Raw genomic sequence first — 23,682 nt, forward strand, 5'->3', positions numbered from 1 at the left:
TGTTTTGTAATTAGATGTTTTGCTGTTTTTCCCACACCACCGAATAGAACAGACCCCATTGTTAGAGATATTATCTTTATTACAATAATTACAGAATATTTTTGGAATATATGGAGACATACACACAGGTTGTTGGCGCTATACTATTTCAGTTTTCTAATTTGTGATTTCAGCGCAAACGAGAGTTGATATTTAAAACTGATATAAGGCCCATTTACCTGATGAGTTGCCAGGGATGGATGGCCCTTATTTTGTCTCTATTTCTGGTTAAATAATCTATTCAACCTTAGAGGATGGAAAAATAAAATAGGCTAAGGATTCAACGAGTATATCGCTGTCTTTTTAATTTCCTTCATAATTTGTCATCATAGATTATACAATAAATATTGCAGTCTGACAAAAACTTCTTTCTACTTAATTTATGTTTTTTTTTTCTATCAAGCATTTTTGATTATGTCATTTAAGTCACTATTTGTTAGATACCTCAACTCATCTAAAAACCCTATTAAAAATAAAAATCACAAAAAAAATTTCAGTTGTAATGTTTTTATTGAGAAACGAACACGATGTTGCGTTCTTGCCGTCGACGACTGCTGCAGGCGACGTTGCCCCAGGTACAAAAGAGTGTGATTCCGGGAGAACTAACCCTAGGATAGGCTACAGCAGATGTAGGAGAACAATTTCTATGATTGCCCCTTGGCATTGCACTACAGTAGTCGCGCTATGGCGAACTGAGCACGCACAATATTATTCAAGTTTGTCAATAAAATATTATAAATATAGGTTTACCGCCTGCACACTATAAAATATTTTTGTCAATATTTCATGGTAAAAATTGACCCAGTACAGTAACGCGCAGAAGTTTGATCCGTGTGTAAGTATCATAAAATGGACAGAAAGAAGAAAATTGTAGCACTGATTATTTTACACATTTTAACTTATCGACCGCACTATTAATTATTACTTTAGCACGGTACGCATCGATAGATATATTTTATAGTTCTGGACACGTTTCCAACATTTTAATAAATTCTAACAAATGCTACTTTTCCACGGGAGTAGCATTATGTAATATAGTAATATAATTTTCACCTTGGATACCTTTTTGGTTCTCCATAAAAAAAAACGAATGAGTGCATGCTTTTAAAACTCTTACTCCTCCAAAATATTGCCGCGCACTCGCATCCGCACACGATAATATTCTGGGTAGCTCTGCCTCCCCATGATACATAAGGAACTAAATCGGAATTTCTGAAAATGTGCAATAATATTTGTTCAATACAATAATATCACGCACACGCAATAAAATTAGCAATATATAATTATTGTCAATATTAGTGCGTGCATGGCTGTTCTAAAATTGAAAACGCACACAATCAAACAAGCACGTATGCGATAATATTGTTCGTACTGTACGCAGTGCTAGCGTGTTATTAAAATAAGAAATATATCCATAATATTTAAATAAATACAATAATGTTCGTGATTTAATTTGGTAGGAGGGTAATATAATCACTAGTTATAAATTTATTATCTCTAACATAGTAATTGAAGGTACTTTTCCTCTCCAATGAGCGGTTACATTTTCCAAAGTCATAGATTGACTGGCAAGTGGCAGCTTTAAAGTTATCTGTTTAACATCTAGCGTCGCGCGTCGTCTCTACTCCTTGGGATGTTCCTGTAATCCTGCATTCTTATAATGTCATGCCGTGGTGCTAGGAAACGTGTATTGATTATTATAATTTTTAAATTATATCAATATTTTAACATTTAGATATCAATATTTTAAAATTTAATTAGTGTCTAAAAGGACACGAATGGCTGTGCATGAGAGGGTGCTGGTTCCTACACTTATTCTGTTTTTTTCTAACTAAAATGCGGCTAAATGACAAGTAGTCAAATATCCGTTTTAAAAAGCATAAGATTTAACTCAAGATTCTCTGTTTCAGACATATCGGAACTTATCCTAATGATGCATAACTGAAATATCATTAAACAATTTCAATTCTAAAACTTATTTATGTTTTTTATGATATCTCAAAACATGATTTTGTCACATAGCCAAGTTTTAGTCAGCCGACGGCGGTATGTGTGGCAGTGAATGTTGGAGTTAGGCAGAAGAAGTACGAAAGTAGAATTGATATGTAGTAGAAATGAGAGCTTTTGAGAAGTATGGCTGGAGTGACTCTAATGGATTAGAGAGCGTTGCGGTGTGTTAGAATATGTAGTGATAAAGATAGACAAAGGGATGCTTAGATGGTTCGTATATGTTGAGAGAATGAATGAAAGATGATTGACGAAACAGAGTTATAAGGCGAGTGTGAGCGGGCAAGTTGGTAAGGGCCTAAACGACTAAATTGAGGCTGATTTTAATTGAAACTGTGATCCGATTTGAAATCTAAAAAGTTTTCGATCGGCCAGCTGTGAACTCGGGAGAAACGCAATTTCCGATCGGAAGAGAGAACGATTTGAATTAAAATCAGCCTGCAGGTCAAAAGTACCCTTAATCGAGGAACGTGTATGATAACACTATTGATGCGTGTTGATGATGTGAAAGATGTGTGTCAGGACCGTAGCAAGTGGAAGACTGTTCTCCGTGCCTACTCCGATGGGAAAAAGACGTGAAGTATGTGTGTTAACATTAAAAATGATCATATACACACTGTTATGAACGAATTAATGAAATATTCTTTGTTGCACATTAAAAATTGTAATGACGACACAGAACAGTAATTTCGTCCAGATTATCTTAGGATAATCATTTATGAGCTGGAAAGGTAGGTGCAACCAAGGAATATCTTCTAATAGAAGTGTTTTAAATAAATACTCTCGGGACTCATTAATAAAATAAATACACAAATAATAATAATAATAATGACCCATTTTAATTCAAAAGTAATCGTTTAGGTCATAGGCTCTCGCCTCTAGTTTAAAATAGATAGGTAAAAAAAAATACATACATTAGTAAAATGTATACATATATATAATAATATGGGTCTAATACTAAGATGTACTTACTTTTATAGGATAATAAAATAAATAATAAATATTAATAATAATAAATAAATAAACAGAAAATAATAGCATATTGTTATAATTTTCCCATGTTAAAAAGGTAATACTTTGTAGTTAAGGAAATTTTCCTTTGTTTTGAATGGAGTACTTATATTTTATTAGAATATAAAATGTCAGGTGACAACGAAACTTGGATACAAGAATTACGTGATGTCAGATGCGCTAGCGCAGATGGAGATGTACTGTGAATCCCTCAAGTGTGCAGCGCCTATTCGCAAGAGAAAGGTATGTGGTCGCCTTATTTTTCTTGCTGTCCTTACAGGTATCGATTTATTATTAAAATATAGAAGGTGTAATTAGTTACGCCTTACACCAAACAAGCACCTATGTTTCGTTTTAACTATCCTGGGGCCTTAGTGTAAGTTTTCAAATATGTAAACTTAACTATCGCATTTGCGTTACGATTTTAATATAAACCTTAAACATATGTAAATAAGATCTAAATAAAAATCTTAACGCAAACGCGTTAGTTACGTTTGAATGATTAAAAATTTACACTCAGGCCTCCGATCCTACTTGACAAATCGTTGTGATTTTTACCTCGCACGTATTTCTACGAGAACAGTATTTTTACCTACACTGTTGATAGATGGATAGATAAACCGTTTATTGTCTTGCAACACATACACAACAGTAAATGGATTGAAAGGGGAACACACAGAAATTAAAATTATTCGAATAATAAGAAATTCGATTAAAAATGTGTAAAAAAAATAACCTAACGATCAACAGCTTGTGTGTTGCAGCAAGCCAAATATGTCGTGGCACAGTGCGAAATTTGCCCAAAATCGAAGCACTGGTTTTCCACCACCTACGAAGGCACCCTGTTGCGGTGCATCAAAAGCAAAAACATTGTGATACATGCACACCTAGTGTGCATATGTGTTAGTATCGACGTGAGTGTTATGTAGATAAAAAATATATAAAAAAATTACTAACTTTAAAATATTAAGAAAAAATGATAAAATTGTAATACAATTGAGATTATAATTTGTTCTAACGCGCGTTTCATTCTCATATCTCCCAAGAGAGGCTCTTGAAATCTGTCCTTGACTTTTTTATGATACAATTACCCGATAATAGGTTTAGGTCCACCTCAGTTACCAACCCCAAGAAAAAGACCACAGAGGAATGTGAGGAACATCGGATAATTAACTTAAGCCCAAGTGCTTCAGATAGTCCTATCTATCATACGCAGCCGTTTGAGATTAAAAAAACAATTCATTATTTTGCAGAAGTCCATGTTAATAAACAAATAAATAAAAAACGCACACTCTCATAGCCCCGCACTAGGAAAAGCCTGTGTCGCGGGTGCCATGGCACTCACATAGAACATCACAAATTACACCCAAACCCAGGAGATAAATAAATGTATGCCATACAAATCTGCGTGTCAGACTTGCATAGTATCCGATCGGTCACATAGACACTTCAACATGGAAGATAAGGAATAAATATGTAACTAAATTATTTTGCCACTCCGCGAAATGCGTGATAGAATGTTTGTGTAAAGATAGGGCTAATGGCTAAACTAATTTAATTTTGTATCCGCGTTAGTTTGTGTCTTTAATTTGGTAGGTGACAGTTTATGGCGCAGGGAGCGACGTCGGGCGCATCGTGACACTATGTCTCAAGATGCAAAGTGCAGTAAAACAACTGTCTTTGTACGACGATGTAGCTAAGCACCACGTGATCGGCGTAGCTAACGACATCGCACACATCGACACTAACTGCGCTGTTGATGCATACCAAGGCCGCACATATCTTAAAAAAGCTTTAACTGTAAGTATGAAAAGTCAGTTTGTACACGCATTTAATAACTTTGTTTATTTTAATTGTTTTTTAATCAATTATTTTTTGTGAAATGACTCCACTAGTTTGTTATAATTATTAATACAAAGATCGAATACACAAAAAATTCCTTCGATCCGGCCGGATTCGAGCCGACGTCTTCTAGTAAACCGTGCCAGATGCTATGTCAACTAAGCCACGGAACGAACCAGCGGATCTTACGAATTTTTCTGTGTTTGTTATCGGATCTTTGTATCTGGTTTTTAACGACTTTTTAGCCGTAGCGCCACCTGGCTAGAGATGTCGCTATTCACTGTCATTAAGTGTTTTATTGAATGTCAGGATGTTTCGCCGTGATGATAATCAATAATTTTTTTGTGAAATTACTCCACTAGTTTGTTATAATTATTAATACAACGATCGAATACTTGGAAATAAACCCTTCGATCCGGCTGGATTGGAACCGGCCTTCTAGCAAACCGTTTGTTTATTTAATCAGCAAATTTTGTAGGTTTACTGCATTATTTCAATTGTAGAAAACATTGGTGTTAGAACAGCAACAACGGTCTACAATGCTTACGCTCATGCTTGGCTAAGCTATGGTAACACTTTGTGGGGAAATAGCACAAATGCCTTGCGTTTTTTCATTTTAATGTTTTCTAAATGCAAGTTAGTCGTTTTACCTCTCTAGTGTCGATGTTATTTTATTTTATTTATTTATTTCTATAAACTTTAAAAATATTACATACAATGGTTTCTTTACACCCGTAAACCTATATTGGTTTGTCTGGGTGCTGCACAATCCTCTTATTAATAATACAAAATAACTTATTTTAAGCACGAGTATAAAATTTACACAACACTGATATTATGTATGTTATCGTCTCCTATCATTTTTTTTGTCGGTAGCAAAAGAAAACAAAACAACTAATATCGCCATTCGCAACACAAAAACCCGTTCCTGGACTCGCTTGATATTGACCAAGCCCGTAATCATACAGCGTGCTCCAACTTACCATACAAATTAACTATCTAAATGACTAAATTTTTTTTTAAATCATTTTTAATTAAATGTTTTAGATTTATGTTGATTTTATGATTTATGTTATGTATACATAAACGTATAAAAGGCTTCAGTGGCTCCCTATTAAGTTGCGCCGTGAGGAGCACGCTTCTTTTTTCAGCTTGCTCTATAATGTTCTATACGACACTCGTATTCTGCCATACCTTAAGGATCGTTTTCGCTTCCTCGGGTGTGATCACAACCGTGAACTAAAGTCTCAAATGGATAACCTACTGAAGCTTCCTTTCATTCGCTCTGAGTATTACAAAGATTCCTTACGATTACGGCTGCAAAATTGTGGAACGATCTCCTATTTGAAATCCGACATTCTAAGTCTCTACCTATTTTCAAAACCGGATTGCGTAAATATCTTCTAAGACGGTCCTGGTCTGCAGCGTGTGTGTATTTATTAGTAAGTATAAGTTTATTTAGGTATATACACATTATATGTATATGTATATATTTATGTACGTATTAAATATTTGATAAATTACTCTTGTGTTTTTATTGCATTTATTTATTTTGTATTTTTTTAATTCTCTTTTTTAATTTATACAATTGATTTTTATTTGTAAAATTGGCACACTACGTCTCCCGCTCCGGTTAGCTTTCCTCTAACTCAAAGGTTATCTGGAAGAGATCGCTCTTAGCGATAAGACCGCCTTTGCCCACATTACTTTTAAGTTGTTTATGTACTATTCTTGTTCTTGTGAGTGAGCAATAAAGTGTTTATCTATCTATCTATCTATCTATCTATCTATCTAATTATACTAGTTACAATTCATTGAAGGAACTTCGTAAAGAGATAAATTAGCATGTCTGCGTTTTGATGGCATTGAACCTGACTAAATTGCCATTGCCCCAATCAGAGGCAGCCTCGATTTTAAACCTTTCATTGAACACTAATTTGTCTACAACTACTTGTCGCCTTTGGTGTCTCCAGGTCACCTACCGGATATAATCAAAGTTAGGTTTAGAGATTTTATTTCTCATTAAGAATTTCCGTTCATTTAACATGAGAAAGAATAAAATGAGTGCAGTTGAACTGTCGAACGACAAAGATTAAGTATTAAAATTGTTTTATGTTTAGTGGGTTGTTGATAATTTAAATGAGAATGAGAGACATAATAGATTAATTGTCTATACATCCTCAAATGGCGTTGGTTGATTCTGCATAACAGTGAAAATGTTGAATTTATCACTTTGGAAAAAAATATACCGCACTGTTAGTACTAAATAATAATAAAATTAATAGTATATTAACTCAAAAAATGTATTCTTTCAGAATCGATAAAAAACGACTTGCTTACTTGGCGTGAAATTTTTTTTTATTGTATGTATAGGTTAAACTTTTTAAGAGACATCTAAACAATTTCCTACTATCAAATATATTTAAAATGAAAAAGGAAAAAATAAATTAATATTTTTGAGAGAGTTTTATCTAGAACTAAGTAACAAAAAGTTTGCCCCATTTTGAGTTAAGTATATATAATTAATTGTTTCTTATAATATTCTAACGACAGTTTTATTGACGTGTATAGAAACAAATTTTACGTCCAGCAATACTATAACCTTGATTTTCACATGTTTTGAGTTAGAACACTATTATAATAGCAGTGCGATATAGTAAAATTGATACACACTGGATATGCACTGATTACTATTTGGTGTGAAAATGCGATTTCGAGAAATTTTTACGATAGAAAAAAAAACATAAACTTACCTAGAAATTTTACAAGAAAACCGCTGTATTCAATAGAATGAACTGAATAGAACACGATTTTTCGAATGGCTTTAATTTTCTTTGTGAAAAAAATAAATTCTGAAACAAAGCCTGAAGACCCAAGCAAAATGAACCGTTTAACGAGAAAAATTTGAATTCGTGCTAAGGTAGTATGAACTCTTAATGAGAAACTTTAGCATCAACAGACTGCAGAGAAGCCATGGTTAGTTGAAAGTATACATGGAGAGGGATATTTACATATTGAATTTGTATGTGATAAGCCAGCAGTCGTAAGAGTAAAAAGATGCATATTATACTCGTATAGCTATATGATCTCTACCGTACTTATTGATTGAAAAGTTAGGGCAGTTACGAACCTTCATTGTTTTTCCTTTGCAGGATGCTGACGTAGTGGTGATTTGCGGTGGACGTTACGTAATGCCTCCCTGCTGCAATATTTTGGACCGGGACCTGTTCTTCCAGAACTTGCAACACGTGCGCACCGCCGTTATTGGCTGCGCTATGTTTGCGCCAAACGCATTGATCGCCGTTCAAACGCCACCTGTCGACTGCAACTTCACACTTTGCAAATACGTGAGTTTTTAATTTTATTCACCTATTATTCATTATGAGTACATTATTGCAACGATATTAACAGTAAACACGGGAGAAACAAACAAAACTAAAACAAAGCTGTTACATGGTGCTGCCTCCGTGGCCGAACGGTAACTGCTGCTGGCTGACTGCGGCTGATCTACCACGGAGAGGTCCCGGTTTCGATCCCGGGTCGGGTGAAGTATATGTATGGCCTACATTAATTTATCTCGTGAATTTGGATGAAATTTCTGGTTGCTTATGTACACCACCTATATATACACATACATGCACACCCTGTGATATGAGTGAAGCACGGACTCGAGTGCAAACAATACATACATACATACATAGCGTGTGTGTAAAAGTATAATACATATATAACGTATGATAGTGCGGGGCTATGAGTGTTTGCGTGTGTGCGTTATAGTATAATACGATAAGTATGATAACTACATTCATAAGCAACCAGCGCCAGCGCTATGCAACGCGAATGCATAGTGAAATTATGCGAATGTGTGCATCTGTACACGACATGCAACTCCATACAAACTGCGCTGCTACATTTGTGGGGAGCTACCATACTTATTTATATATGGGTTTCTATGGTCTCGTTTCTTTTGGATCGCATAGATAACTATTCTATGTATCTATCTAATTGAGGTCAGTTAGATTAATTCGCCCGAAGTTCCTCAATTTGAACATGTATATTTATTTATGCTTTCGCTCATTAACAGCTATGATAATAGTTCAGTATAGGCAATAAATTAAATGTGTTTGAAATCTTGTGAACTAGAACTAGGACTGTATGAAACTAAAACGAGAAAATAATAAGACATTCAATAGATGTTTAATACTGCTGCTGTGCTGCGTACAAGTTTTAGTAGCACCCTGAAAATGTTTGCTGCTAAGCTCGATGCGCCGCGATGCTGCGTTACTTCATTCAGGTTTTGGTGAGGTGTTGTGACAGTGCGCTCCTCGAGCGACTCGTACACATCGTGTTTTGGTCATCGTACACAACGTGTTTTGGTCGATTATGTACTTACTAACAATAGTCTCATGATTAAATTATTAGTATTTTTTTGTTTTATTAACACGTCGACCCAAGACGTCTTAATAAATGATTTATTATTATTAGTAATAAAAATTTTGTGAAGCGAGAGCAAAAACAAGTCGTTAGCACTGTTATACGTATAATCTGCAAAGCCTTGAGACACAGAAATTAAAATCGATGTTTGTTTGCTTGCTCACCTTTTGCTTTGGGGTAATGACGCCGATATCAATAGAATCTTTGTCCTGCAGAAATGTGCGGTTGGGGCAATTTATAATCTGGCCCCAGAGTACCTTTGAGAGATAAGTTTCAGAAAATTAATATTCTTACACTAGTGTCACAGTACATTTATGAAAATGTAATTTATGTTCAGAGGAATAGTAATTTCTTTATGAAAAACAGTGACAGACTTAACATTAATCCGAGGAATAGCATAAACTAGCTGGCTTGGTCTCGTCTTCACAAAGTCACAAATTCATTTAAGGGACAATGTATACGTTTCTATAACAAGATTCCGGTTGATATACAACATTTGCCATTCACAAGCATTGACTTACAAATAAATGGACGACGGGTCTAATACAAAAACCACGAAAAAAATGTCCCAAGTCAACCTATTTAAACGTAGTGACATGTAAAGGAATATGAAAAAGCTAAAACGTTGAATTTAAATTGTAATGTCAGCGCAGTACTGTCTAACTTTGCTTGCTTCGCTGTCAGTCGAACAAACGAAGACTAAAGCGTGAATGACGCTCTGTATTCGATTTTAACGCCCTATAAGTTCGGACATTTTCAGCGCGGACCCGACGTCCTAATATAATTGTAAGTCAATGCTCACAAGGCTTTATACTATAGTGAAATCAAAACTTTATACTAAAGGTTATTATACAACTTCTGCGTACTTGGATAACAAAAATCCCTGGTAGTAACCCGTTTGGCTCATGGAGGTAGTCTCGATCTCTGAGGTTTGAAAACAAAAAAATATATTGTAAATGTTGAATGTGTACAATTGTTATTTACAAAGAGCAACCCCTAGAGTTTCTTGCTCAATCTTCTCAGGTGAATCTGCCTTACGAATGAGTGGTAAAGTTTAACCAATGTGACGATTTCAAGTATAATAATGCTTACTATGCTGATGATAATCATGTTAAACAAAATTGTCTAGATTCTGGACCAATATCACATTTACAATCCAAAGAAGCTGTTGGGCGTAAACGCTGTGAACTCCATGAGGGCAGGTCAAATGCTCGCTACGAAGGCGAATATCCAGGCCGGGGACGCACATGTTCCTATCGTCGGCGGCACAGGCCGAGTTACAAGGGTACCTGTTTATTCTGGGACCACCTATTTTCATTGCGTATCACCCGTAAGTACCTTTATGGAATATTCGGCATTCTTTGAGCGATGTCACACCGAGTGCCATATGAGCAATGCGTTGTAGCAACGTTATGCGCGCCGCTTACTTACGCATTGCAGCACCAGCGTCTCCTGGTCCTTTGTCCGATGAGTACGCGTTTCGCCGCCATGCGCCATTTCAACGCATGTCGTTCTAATTTATACGCTTCGCTCTTACTTAACTTGACTCTGAATTACATAATTAATGAGAATAAATTAAATTATTTCTGTTTACAAGTAGATACCATTTCTTCGGGACATCTCTGACTAAATTATAAGCCCAATTTACGGTCAGCAGCGTCTCTCTGCGTGAAGATATGTAGGTTGATTGCGATCGCTAATTTGCCTGCTGAACCAGGGGGTCTACTTCCGTTCTAATTCCGATATCCGTGCAAAAGCGCGAAACTATTACTGTCAAATAAGTAACCAAAAGACAATGTTATAAGCATGTTATAAGTATGAAGATTAATTCGCGTCATGCGTCTTTTAATTTGCCCCCGAGAACTAGAGAGAGTAGACCCCTGGAGGAGTAATTTTCAGTTTCTCTACACAGTTTCGGTGGCAATTTTTATTATTTAAGAATTCAAGTATGTTATCGTGAAATATTCAATACTATTTAAGTATACTACACTCGAATAATAACCAATACTTCCATGATAATATATTCTAGAATATTTAAATAATAATTAAGAATTGCCACCGAAATTAGGTAGAGAAAACTAACCGGTTCGAGTTCTACTCGCGAATCGCGGTTGTTCTGTCACACACCGAATCGAGTTAACTCGAGTTGCAACTCGAGTTAGCAGTCACGTCAACTCGAGTAACTCGAGTTGAAAAAAATACAACTCATCCCATGGCTAATATACATATTGATGTTATTTGTTTTACAGGAGGATTATGACTGTATGATCCGTCTAGTCCGTGAGGCAGACGACTTGATCTGTTGCGTCAAGTGTAACAACGAACAGGGCCATCTATCCATTGGATATGCCACCGCTCGATTTGCCACCAATTGCCTCAAAGGTTTCTTTCATCGTATACTTCCTTTACCTATGTATTCTATGCAGCGACTAGACGAAAGAAATAAAGATAATGCATGATTAGTGTTGTGTATAATACAACAATATAATTTCATCGAGTATATAACCAGAAATAGAGACGAAATCTCGTCAGGTAAATGGGCCTTATATTAGTTTTGAATATCAACTGTCGTTTGCGCTGAAATCACAAATTAGAAAACTGACATAGTACAGTCTATATGTCTCCGTATATTAAAAAAATGTTCTGTATTTATTGTAATAAAGATAATATCTCTAACAATACAACAAACAGTCCCCTGTTCCATTCGGTGGTGTGGGAAAAATAGCAAAACATCTAATTGCAAAACAAACAGAATCACATTTCATCGGTAATTAAATAAGCTTAACTTAGCTTAAGTAAAACAATTGACGACACGCGTCAATGATTTGGCAGATTAGTTTTCAAACAAATTAAATGACATTTCGTCTCTATTTCTGGTTATATACTCGATGTATAATTTATTATTCGAAAATTCTGGTACGTAAAAAGGCAACTTTGTTACTAAGTAGAAGAGTCCTGACAGCCTAATTAATGATTGTATGTATGGTAGAATAGTACATATGCATTTATTGCAATGCTACAACACAAACATTCAGAAGAAAAAAAAAGGCAAATATAGTATTGTAGAATACGAATATATTTTGTGGTAACGTGTGTGCTGTTTGCAATAGTATCTCATATCTCAGTAGCAGTAGAGCTTCTTGTGAAAGAGTTCGTCTAGGGAAGTACTGCCACCTTCAGGTTGATTTTAATTCAAATTGTAATCCATCCGAGTCTCGAAATCAGATGGGTTTTCGAGCGGGAAGATGAACTTGATTCCTACTACGTCTTTCTAATTTGTGAGTTAAATCAACTATTGTTTCGATTTGAAATGTCAAGTTTCCGATCGGTCAGTTGTGAATCGCAATTATGCGCCTCGAATCGAAAGAAACGTAGGTTCCGAGCGGGAGAGGCAATCAAAATCAAGCTGCTTATCTATTCCTGCTGCCAAGCAGTAATATCAGCGTCACTGCGTTCCGATTTTAAAGGGTAAGCGTGTTGGTGAAATTACAGGCACATGGGACTTATCAACTTATGTCTCAGAGTGGCGGGCGCAGTGGCAGTGCCCCTCAGATCTTTGCGATTTAAAGCTCTGAGTGGCACTGCAATTGTTATGGGCATGCATGCATGTAGCTTCATCAGGCGCGCGACTTGATATTATAAAAAAAATCTCTCTCAATTATTTATTTATTTCTATTTATTCATTTACATCAGGCGACATTGATCTATATTATTTATAACTCAAGGACTAATATTATTAATTATTGAAAATAATATTGTATTATATAACTAAGGTATTGCATACCGTACTTGTTAAAGACTCTTTTCACGACTTAACGCACTTTGTTACGGTTTAATAAGTTTTAAAATTACTACCTATTAAAATTACTACCTATTTGGTTGTCCCACTCCGCACAGTATTTTTCAATACGTAGTCTATTCGCGAACCTTTTAACCTAATTGGTTTTGGTGTCTCTTGTCGGTTTTCTGGTAGCTTCAGGGCGCATTTATTTGACACGAATTTCACCGCGCTCACCCGACGCGGTCACCGCGCGGTAGCCGAGCGGAGTCCGCGTTGCCGCCGTGCAGCGACTTCGTGCGTTTAACTGTCATGGCAAAATACGCTCTATTTGTTTAGCTTTTACGTTTTAACTTAAGTGAGCGTTCCGGGCAAGCGGGCGAGTCTGGCTTGAATTTGGATTTGAATTATTAAGAGGAGTTTAAATAGAATTCAGATTCGCAATTAATGTATATGAAGGCGTGATAGGTAACTGGGCGGCCGCGCGAAAGCTTTCGCTTCGTGTAACTGGGCGCTTAAGGCTTAGCCCAGTACAAAAATCTGCAACAAGCTTATAGAAAATTCGTAAGATTTGCTGGCTCGATCCGTAGTTTAGTTGGCAAAGCGATAGCCACGTTGAGGCAACAGTCGCTGGTTCAAGCCCAGTGGGATCTAAGGAATTTTTCTTTGTTGGTTTGATCTTTGTATCAATAATAATAACTAATTAGTTGTCAATTTTGGCCATATTATAAGTCTTAATTAACCCATTATACGACCCACTGCTTGGCACGGGTCTCCCCTCAGGCGAGGGTTTAGGCCATAGTCCGTCACGCTGGTTCAAAGTGGGTCGGAGTCTTCATACATTTTCCGTGGAGTAACCTTCTTCGTATTGCAGGTTTTCATTACGATGTTTTTCTTCACCGAAAGACTCGTGGTAAATTTAAAATTAAATTTCGACATCCGTCCGAAACAATTACCGTCAAGTAAGTAATACTCGACCAAAAAAGGCAGTGTTAAGTATGAAGCTTCATTCGCATAATGCGTTTTTTAATTTATTCTTTTTAACTTTTTTTTTTTTCTTCTTATTTTTTTTTATTTTTTTTTAACTTATTTGACTGTAATTGTCTCGGATGGATGTCGGAAGTGGAACGAGAGTACAGGGCCTGGATTCGAACTATTTCGAACCCACGGTCTCTGCTTGAGACGTGACAGGTCAAATCTACTTAAACCTAATTAGGTTACCACAGCATTACAAGTAACGATGACAAATTCTCCAGGTTTATACGAAAAGCCGACCATGGCAGAGAGTGCTCTGGTGGAGATAGAAGATCCGAGTAGCTGCTACGGCTTGAAGTACTGCTCAGTGCCTATCACCATCGGCGACACGGGAATTGTCAAGTACCATATACCCAAACTGAACCCACCCGAATTGGAGCTTCTTAAAGATAGCCAGTTTGTTTTTAATCATTTTGTTTATAAACTTAACTAACTGCACCACGTTGGATTCGTATTGGTTCCGAATCCTAGAAACGGCAGTCCGAAATGTGACAGGGATCATTTTTAACCGACTTCAATAAGGAGGAGGTTCTTAATTCGGCTGTATGTTTTTTTTGTATGTAGGTTACGCGATAACTCCGGTATTTGTGAACCGATTTTCATGATTCTTTTTTGTTGGAAAGGGGGTACTTCCATAGTGGTCCCATGTCATTTTGAAGGAAATCATCAACCTCTAAGGATGGCTGTTCACGCATGAAGATTCGTTTTTATAAATAGCGCCTAAGTTTTCTCCAGGAGCAATTATTTTAATGGTTGATTTTGCTATTTCTCCAATTCAAGGCGTTTTTCTCTCAATATTCTTTGAGTAGTGAGAACCGATTTTTATTATCTCCAGTGTCAAGTCCTGTATAGTGGCGATTCTAAGAATATTTCAATAAAACTTAGTAAATAGACGTAATTCCACGTACTTTTGAGGTCGGTTTTTTTAGTACTCTGTACTGAGATTATATATCTAGGTGTACTTAGTGCACAAGCGATATTGGAATTGCGTCCGAGTTTTCTAGATTTGTATAGTCTCGGGTTCGGAAGGAATACGAATCGAATGCAGTGTGCAAAGGCGCTTAGAGTAAAAACTTCGCATATTTCTTACCGAAAATCGAACCTGGGACTTTAACTTCAGCGTTCATAGTGCAAAAATAACATATGATGTAGTGTGAAAATGGCGACCTCTGTGGACCGTTTATTTGAAGTATTAAGTTAACAAATGCACCTATGGAAACACTACTGACATATTTACATTAGTTCCCAACGTTTTTGTACTTTATTTTTTCTGTTATTTTAAAAATCGATCAAAGTATTTCGTCACCCAGTTAAACATCTTTACAGCTGGGTGACGAAACACTTTCATAGATTTCTCATAGATGGCGCTACGGCTAAATAGTCGTTGAAAACCAAATACAAAGATCCAACAATAAGCACGTACGAAAATTTGTAAGGTCCGCTGGTTCGTTCCGTGGCTTAGTTGGCAAAGCGTCTGGCACGGTTTGCTAGAAGATGTCGGTTCGAGTTTCAGCTTTCGAATTTCGATCTTTGTATTAACAATTATAATAAACGAAACTCTGAGATGAAATCAAAGTCAAAAAATGTAAACAAAGGTGATGCCATTACAAAAAATGTTCCACGAATAGTGGAACAGTGAAAAGGACTAAAAATTAATGCTACATGTTTTATATTGTCTTTAAATGGTATGCATGTACGTTCAAACAAAATATTATCAAATCATATTTTTTATTTAAAACACCATATTTAGTAAGATAATCTCAAAAACTGTTTCTCGTGGAAATATTTTTTTCCCTATTGGCAGTGTTTCGGGAATAAACAACCTCTGGCAGTCCTTACTGTTTATTGAATTTTTTATTTTAAGTTGTTATGTATAACAAATACTTACAAGTATAAGTGTGAATAATTAATTGCTACAACACTATTACTTTAATAATTTATTAAATGAAATGTTTGTTATTGAGAATAATAACATTAAAATAATAAATTGGATAATTGTTAAATAGTGTTAATTATAATGAACTGAAAAACGAAAAGTCAGTTTTTGGTCGATAGGGATGGAAAACGGGTCAAGTCGTCGGGTTGCGTCCCCATCAGTGCATCACCGCGATTTTCTTCATTCGGTTTCCGACGGCTGTCGTTATCGAATGAGTTCCATGCTGAGTATGAAAAAGTATAAAGCTTGCAAGTGGCGCAAAAGCTTCAACCCGTTTTTTTTCTAAAATCTTTCTTTGTATGTGTACCTACATGGTCAAATAGCGAGAACAATAGTAATTATAGATAATATTATACTAATACTAATATCTGTCCTGTCTTTGTACTACCTTATAATAAGTTTTTGAACAATAGCGAACAAAAACCTGATAAGCTTTGTTTATACATGAAAGTACATTATTTGTCTCTATTGTGCCTGACTAGAAACAAAAGTCAATATGTTAGCCACTGATGTAGAAAACAAAACATAGTTTATGTTCCCAATATAAAGAATATTCTAAGTGTTTCTTTTGCGTAATTTTGGCCGTGACCCTTTTCATTTCCTAGTAATTTTTGAATTGAAAATACATTTAGAACACAAAATTTTTCTAAACAGTTTTGGTAATTGTTCAACCAGAAAGGGTATTATTCAATTATAATTTATTAGTCAGAATACAGTGGAACCTGTTAATAAACGAACGTGGAAAAAAAGGTTTATGGTCTATGAGATGTCAGTTTGACAGTGACAGTTGTTTACATTTTTTGACTTCGACTACATCTCAGAGTTTGTTGGAGTAATTTCACAAAAAATAATTAAATATCAATTCAATAAAAAATTAATTAAAAACAAAACAGGCCCAAAGATTAAGTTAGCGTAATGTTCATTGGAGGTATCGAAACATTAAAATTTTTTATACTCCCTCTGAGTCACAGGACAAATTTTCCATATACATTCCCTCCATTATGTTTATGAAACTGGCTTAAAACGTATTCTGGCAAAATTGAGACAATTAGTTTCACAAGCAATTTCATTAAGAAAAAAAAAATATAAAAAATTATTTCAGTAAATTTTTTAAATTTATTTCTGGCAAACAATGTTAGTACGGGCATTACACATATACATAATTACTAAGTACAAACATACGTAATGATGGAGTGTAGCAAATTATTAACATAAATAAACATAGGCGTTGTAGACGAAGTATTTAAAGACTTAAAATAGACACAAGGTTAACACGAAAGTGCACTGTTACAATGATGATAACTATGAATTACTTAAAGAACTAGACATTATTTAATACCTGTCATATACAATGATCTGAATGTTGACTAAAATAATTTACGTAAACTCACATTTAAAAAGAACACGAAAGAAAATTACAGAAAAAGTAATGGTTGTATTCTGATAGTTCTATGTAAGTGTGTATGTAGATATTGTATGAAATTTGTACGATATGTACGACGATAGCTAAAGATGTTGCTAAACATGGGAGCCGTCAATAAACTGCTCTGTAATATGGCAGGCTTTGAATTTGTAGCCAAGTGTTATTGACAAGGATCGGAATAGGTAGAGTTTTTTTACGTAAATTTCGAGGAACATAGACAGAAAATGGAGACTCCCATATGACAATATTTTTAGGTCCTGGGCCTTTTCGGGGTTAGGATCTCTCGATTGGCATTTTTTTAGAGAGGTGTCGTGAAAAATGTCCAATGTCTGCAATATCGCCGATCCGACCCACTGTGTCACAAAGTTAAGACAAATATAGTGTACCTGCCTGTCCCCAACTAACCGCTCACGCGATACATGCAGCCGTAGACGCATACCACACCTACAGGTGCCGGTGATGATTTTATACCGATTTATCGGATATCGAAGTTATAACAGGTAAAAGAACTAATATTAATTGCTATTTCGGTCACTACTCTAGCAAACCATAAAGTTTTTAATGCCTGGATCTGTCATTTAAAAAAAATAAACAACTTCAAAAAGAACGTCACGACAATTTTTGAGTTATTTATTGAAAACATACCGTAAGTAGCGTTTTTTAAGTTTACCCTGAATATAAATGTTTATAAACTATACTTTAAGGAGTAATTTCATGGTAAACGTTTGAACCACTCAAACGGAATATTATCATATTTATCCAAGTACACCAAAAATTTCATTAGTGCTTTTTAAATGCAGGATTTGCGGTGTATTACTGCATTTTATTTGAGATGTTTTTGTTGGTAGTAAGGAGGGTATTTATTTAGCAATGCAGAAAAATAATTTTTATTTATAAAAACTTTTATTTAAACTGAATCCTTTTCTAATTTGCGAAACCAAATAGCCGCCATTTTGCGGTAGGAGGAGCGCATCGCGTGAGCGGATACGTCAATTTTTGGTGTACCTACTTAAGTGATTTCCCAAATCCCGAACAGGTCCAGGGACTTAAAAAATATTGTGGCAAGGCAGTCTCCTTTTTTTGTCTATGTTCCTCGAAGTTTACGTAAAAAAACCCTACCTATTCCGATCCCCGTTATTAATAATAAACGATTTTTTAAAATTAATTTATGACGACCTCGGTGACCAAATGGTAGGACCAATTTCGGAAATGAACTTTTCGAAATTTCTTCTGGTCTGGGTTCCGAGAAGTGCCCTAGAATTTCATTACTCTGGTAAATTAGACAACAGTACAGTAGTACAGGGAAATTATAATATTATGGAAGAGTTCATCAGCTTTTTCATATCGTCTTATCCATCGAATCCACGAAGTCACACTGTAGTACCACTATATTATCAATAGAGACTTTAAAATGGTTTTGAATATGTTGTAATTCTTTTCTTTCTTAATGGATTTTGGTCTTTCATTATAAATACATCTATAGAGCGGTCTTTCTCTAAACCTTTCTAATCTCAGTATCGAATAATTCGTGAGGTCCGCTGGTCCGTACCGTGGCTTAGTTGGTATAGCGTCTGACACGGTATGCTAGAAGACGTCGGCTCGAATCCGGCCGGATCGAAGGAATTTTTACTGAGTGTTCAATCTTTGTATTAATAATTATAACAAGCTAGTGGAGTAATTTCTCAAAAAAGAATTGAATATCAATTCAATACAAATTTAAAAAAAGATCTTACCTCTTATTTTCAGTTAGGTATCTAGAAGAACGGTAGTTCTGAATTTGAGACACTTTCTTCAAACAACCATGAACATAATAGCTCCCGTATATTCAACATGTGTTTTAATTATAGTGATTCTCCCTATCAACTTCTTGGTTATGCGGGAAGGGCACTATAACCTGGAAGCCTACCTCGAAATACGATACTACGCATACAAAGATCGTGATTTGATATAAGTCTTTACTCCGAAAGGTCAATTAACTTTCATCGTAAAACTAACATATGTAGTACGTATGAGCTTTCTTGCGGACGCAGTTACGTAGTATTGTATTTTGTGGTCGACTTCCAGATCCCAAAGTAAGTAACAAAAGCGCTTGTGTTATGGAAATCGAAAACAACGTCAGTACCACAAACAGCCAGACCCGCGACAATATAAAAAAGTTAGTTGGTACATTGACCCGGCCGGGGATCGGACCCGGGACCTCAGAGAAGGCACAACCATGAAAACCGGTGTGCAAGCCACTCGACCACGGAGGTCGTCTTTAACAAATTTAACAAGATTTAAATGTTGTCTATCAAAAATGACGGTTTCTAAAATATAAATAGACGGAATAGTTTAAATTTTCTCGGTTATAAAATGCGACGTGCATGTTTCTCTTGGGTGTATATTGTTTATGATGCGCAGGCATTTCTTTTCTATGATAAACGGATTTTTTTTTCACCAGACACGACTTGGAGGATATGTTGGAAATGGGCCGGTGCAACGCCGTCGGTGACGAGTACATCGAAAATTTACCGAATCCTAAACAGCCGTGCTACATTCCTATGGCATGTCCGGTCGGAACACCTTGTAAAAATAAGGCAGATGCCGCTTAAAATTAAGATCAGGACTAATTTATTTGAGTCTGTTACGACCTGACAATTGGTTACGACAAAACCTATTATTTACAGGTTTTGTTGTAACCAATTGTCAAGAGTCCAACCAATTATTTAGCGAGTCAAAAAAAAGCATTTGAAAAGGCGAAGATAAAATCATAGTTTTCCAGTAATGTTAAATGTTTTGCAAATAATATATTTTGGAACATTATTACATGTGATTTTATTTACCTATATTTGTGTTTAATAATTGAACTGCATTAAAAAAGGGGGTGTCCTAACTCTTATGTATGACGTAACATGTTTTGATGTACATTCTTTCACTTGCATCACATCTGTATATCCTGTATAAAGAAAATTGAAAATTATTTACGTAAATTAATAACGTACAAATTAGATACGATATGGTAGTGGCGGGAATTATCGAGACTGCGCGAGAATTCTAAAAACGCACCATTTGTTTTTTTGGCTCGGGTCTAATTTGGACGTGAAGTTTGTTATACTATGGCATCGAGTATATTACCAGAAATAAAGACGAAATGTCATTTAATTTGTTTGAAAACTATTCTGTTATATCATTACGGTGATAACTGCGCTCCGATTGGCCAGCCCGAATTCGAAACAAGTGACAGGTGTTCTTTTACTTCAAATCGACCAGTTTAACTTGAGCTTTCTTATAATGGACCAAAATCGAAAAATTACTTATTTTTTTATTTATTTTTAGGAAGATTTACAGCGAATTTTTAACAATGAATAAATGTTGAGTAACAGGTGAAAATGCTAATTACAAATCTCCACAAGTAGCACAAAAAATAAGTTATTAAATTTTTAGTCAGCAGAAACTAAAACATTATTCAATAATTTAATATTACATAATTTAATATTTAATTACCGTTGAAATGTGATTCCTTTTGTTTTGTAGTTAGATGTTTTGTTGTTTCTTCCACACCACTGAATGGAACAGCCCCCATAGTTAGAGATATTATCTTTATTACAATAAATACAGAATATTTTTGGAATATACGGAGACGTACACACAGTTCAGTTATTGGCGCTGTACTGTTTCAGCTTTCTAATTTGTGATTTCAGACGAGAGACGGCGAGATTGCAAACGAGAGTAGATATGTTTTTAAAAGTGATATCAGTTCCATTTGACTGATGAGTTGCCAGGGATGGATGGCTCTTATTTCCTCTCTATTTCTGGTTATATACTCGATGAACTATGGGTACCAAAAATTCTTAAGGGTCAATTTTTGAAAATGGATTTGAATAAAGAACAATAAATAGGTGTGATTACTCCATTGACTTACAATTATATGGCCGTCGGGTCCGCGCTAAAAAGTGTCCGAACTTATAGGGCGTTAAAATCGTATACAGAGCGTCATTCACGCTTCAGTCTTCGTTTGTTCGACTGACAGCGAAGCAAGCAAAATTAGACAGTACTGCGATGACATTACAATTTAAATTCAACGTTTTAGCTTTTTCATATTCCTTTACATGTCACTACGTTTAAATAGGTTGACTTGGGACATTTTTTTCGTGGTTTTTGTATTAGACCCGTCGTCCATTTATTTGTAAGTTAATGGATTACTCGATAATCTGTTGTTATTATATAATACGTTGATAACAACTTCACGCATTAACTGCATGCAGTTGATCGCGGCTGCATGAAGTCAGTTCCGACTGTATGCAGTTAATGCGTGAAATCGTTATCCTAGACCTCGACTGCATGAAGTTGATAACGACTTCACGCATTAACGGCAAACATGCAGTCAATTTGTTAGCAGCTCTATTATATTTATAACGCAATCAACGTACGTAAGTATTATGTTCTGTGGTAGTTATACTTCCAGCTACTGACGATGTAGAAGATCCAGTTAAACCCAGTTAATTGATCACTAATTTGGAACGGAAATAAGGGATTAGAACCGTCATCCAGTCGATTGCCCGTGGGTTCATTCCTGATAATCGCCATTACACGGAGTCACGAGATCATTTGCCTATTACGATAATTATTGCTAAGATCTACTTTAATTTTTAAGCTTACTACGAACTTGACGTTTTTGGTTGTTTCTGACCAAAAACATGTATCGTCCTGTGGGGATTGGATACAGAGAGTGAAAGACCACGGGTTCTGTTATCTCACTACTATAAATAACACCACACAAGAAAAAATAAGACAGAAAAAATAAAAATGTAGTATTGTTAAAAACATTCATAGTTAAAGTCAAATATTGTTTATTTCATAGGTAAGCAAATTATACTTGAAATCTTCATACTGATTAAACTTTACTGCTCATTCGTAAGACAGATTCCCCTGAGAAGAATGAGCAAGAAGCTCTGGGGGTTGCTCTTTGTAAATATATATTTAAGTACATTTATCATTATAATATTTCATTTAAGTGGACCTCGAGCTAAGATATTTACCTTAAATCGAGAATATCTGAAAGAGCTAAACGTGTCTCTACCACGGATTTTTGTCATCCAAGTACGTAGAAGTTGTACAGAAACCTTTAGTATAAAGTTTTTGTTTCACTGTAGTTTTAAACCTCGTAAGTGGCAAATTTTGAACATCAATCTGAATCTTACTATAAAAGCATATGCATTGCCCCTTAAATGAAATTTGAGACTTTATGAAGACGACTGCACCGCTCGTTTATTTATATTCCTCGTATTAATCCTTCATTTTTTTCCGTCCTCTAAGCATTCATAAAAAAAAATCTTTTTCTTAACATAAATAACATTTTCTTAAGTGTACTGTGACGTTAGTGTAAGAATGTTAATCTCTTTAAAGTTATCTCTCATAGACACACACTAATTCCCATGACATGACACAAATAAATAATTACAAGACAAAATCACAAACTAAATTATATTACAGATTATTTACATAAACATAAAGATACTAAGTATGCAATTTGTGTGGTGCCAGCCGGGCGGTAACAAGAGGGTCACTACCACTGCTGGGCTCGAGTTTTCTCTCAGGCGAGGTTTTAGGCCATAGTCCACCACGCTGGCCCAATGTGAGTTGGAGACTACACACCTTTTCTGAGGGTCGTAAACCTTCTTCGACGTGTCACAATGTTTTCCATCACCGCAAAGCTTGTGATGTTTTTTAATAAATTTCGAAAACTTAGAGGTGCGAGTCCGGTATTTGAAAACTACGGCTTTTGCTTGAGAGGCGGTAGGTCAAACCATTAGGCATCTATACTATTTATTTTTTTATTTATAACTTGACTAAGCGAAAATGGTGAGTTAAGTAATTTTTCGTATTTACAAAATGAATTTTGCCTAAGTTTAAGCAACAAATTAAATTAAACTTTAAGTTTACTTTGTAAATTCTTGCTTTCTCCTCGTCGCGTCGTATTTTTTCATTAGAGACCTCCATACTAGCGTCTTTCGAACGTCAGCCTCAGAATTGTCAACGCACGCACAGCGTCGCGTCTATACGACGTCCGCGCGACTTCGATGCAACGCTAGGGCGGCGTATACCCGCGACATTCGGGACTATTTAGCAGTCGCTCAGTGCTAGCTTTGTTGCGTTCACAAATTAGTTAGGTATATTACGTTGTGTCGATGCTGTGTG

At 35.6% G+C, this 23,682-nt stretch overlaps 1 protein-coding gene across 1 annotated transcript; it reads left to right on the top strand.

The window, feature by feature from the left end:
* Positions 1-551: 551 nt before the first annotated feature.
* Positions 552-20,299, top strand: LOC113227210 (malate dehydrogenase, mitochondrial-like). The gene is made up of 8 exons (XM_026460103.1): positions 552-614; positions 3,193-3,300; positions 4,654-4,857; positions 8,052-8,246; positions 10,463-10,663; positions 11,583-11,715; positions 14,368-14,542; positions 19,946-20,299. The coding sequence occupies exons 1-8, from the start codon at positions 567-569 to the stop codon at positions 20,094-20,096; spliced, it is 1,215 nt and encodes a 404-aa protein (XP_026315888.1). The 5' UTR covers positions 552-566; the 3' UTR covers positions 20,097-20,299.
* The last annotated feature ends 3,383 nt before the right edge of the window (positions 20,300-23,682 follow it).

This window comes from Hyposmocoma kahamanoa, unplaced genomic scaffold, assembly GCF_003589595.1.
Source record: "Hyposmocoma kahamanoa isolate Upper Pololo Valley unplaced genomic scaffold, ASM358959v1 202, whole genome shotgun sequence".
Taxonomy (NCBI): Eukaryota; Metazoa; Arthropoda; class Insecta; order Lepidoptera; family Cosmopterigidae; genus Hyposmocoma; species Hyposmocoma kahamanoa.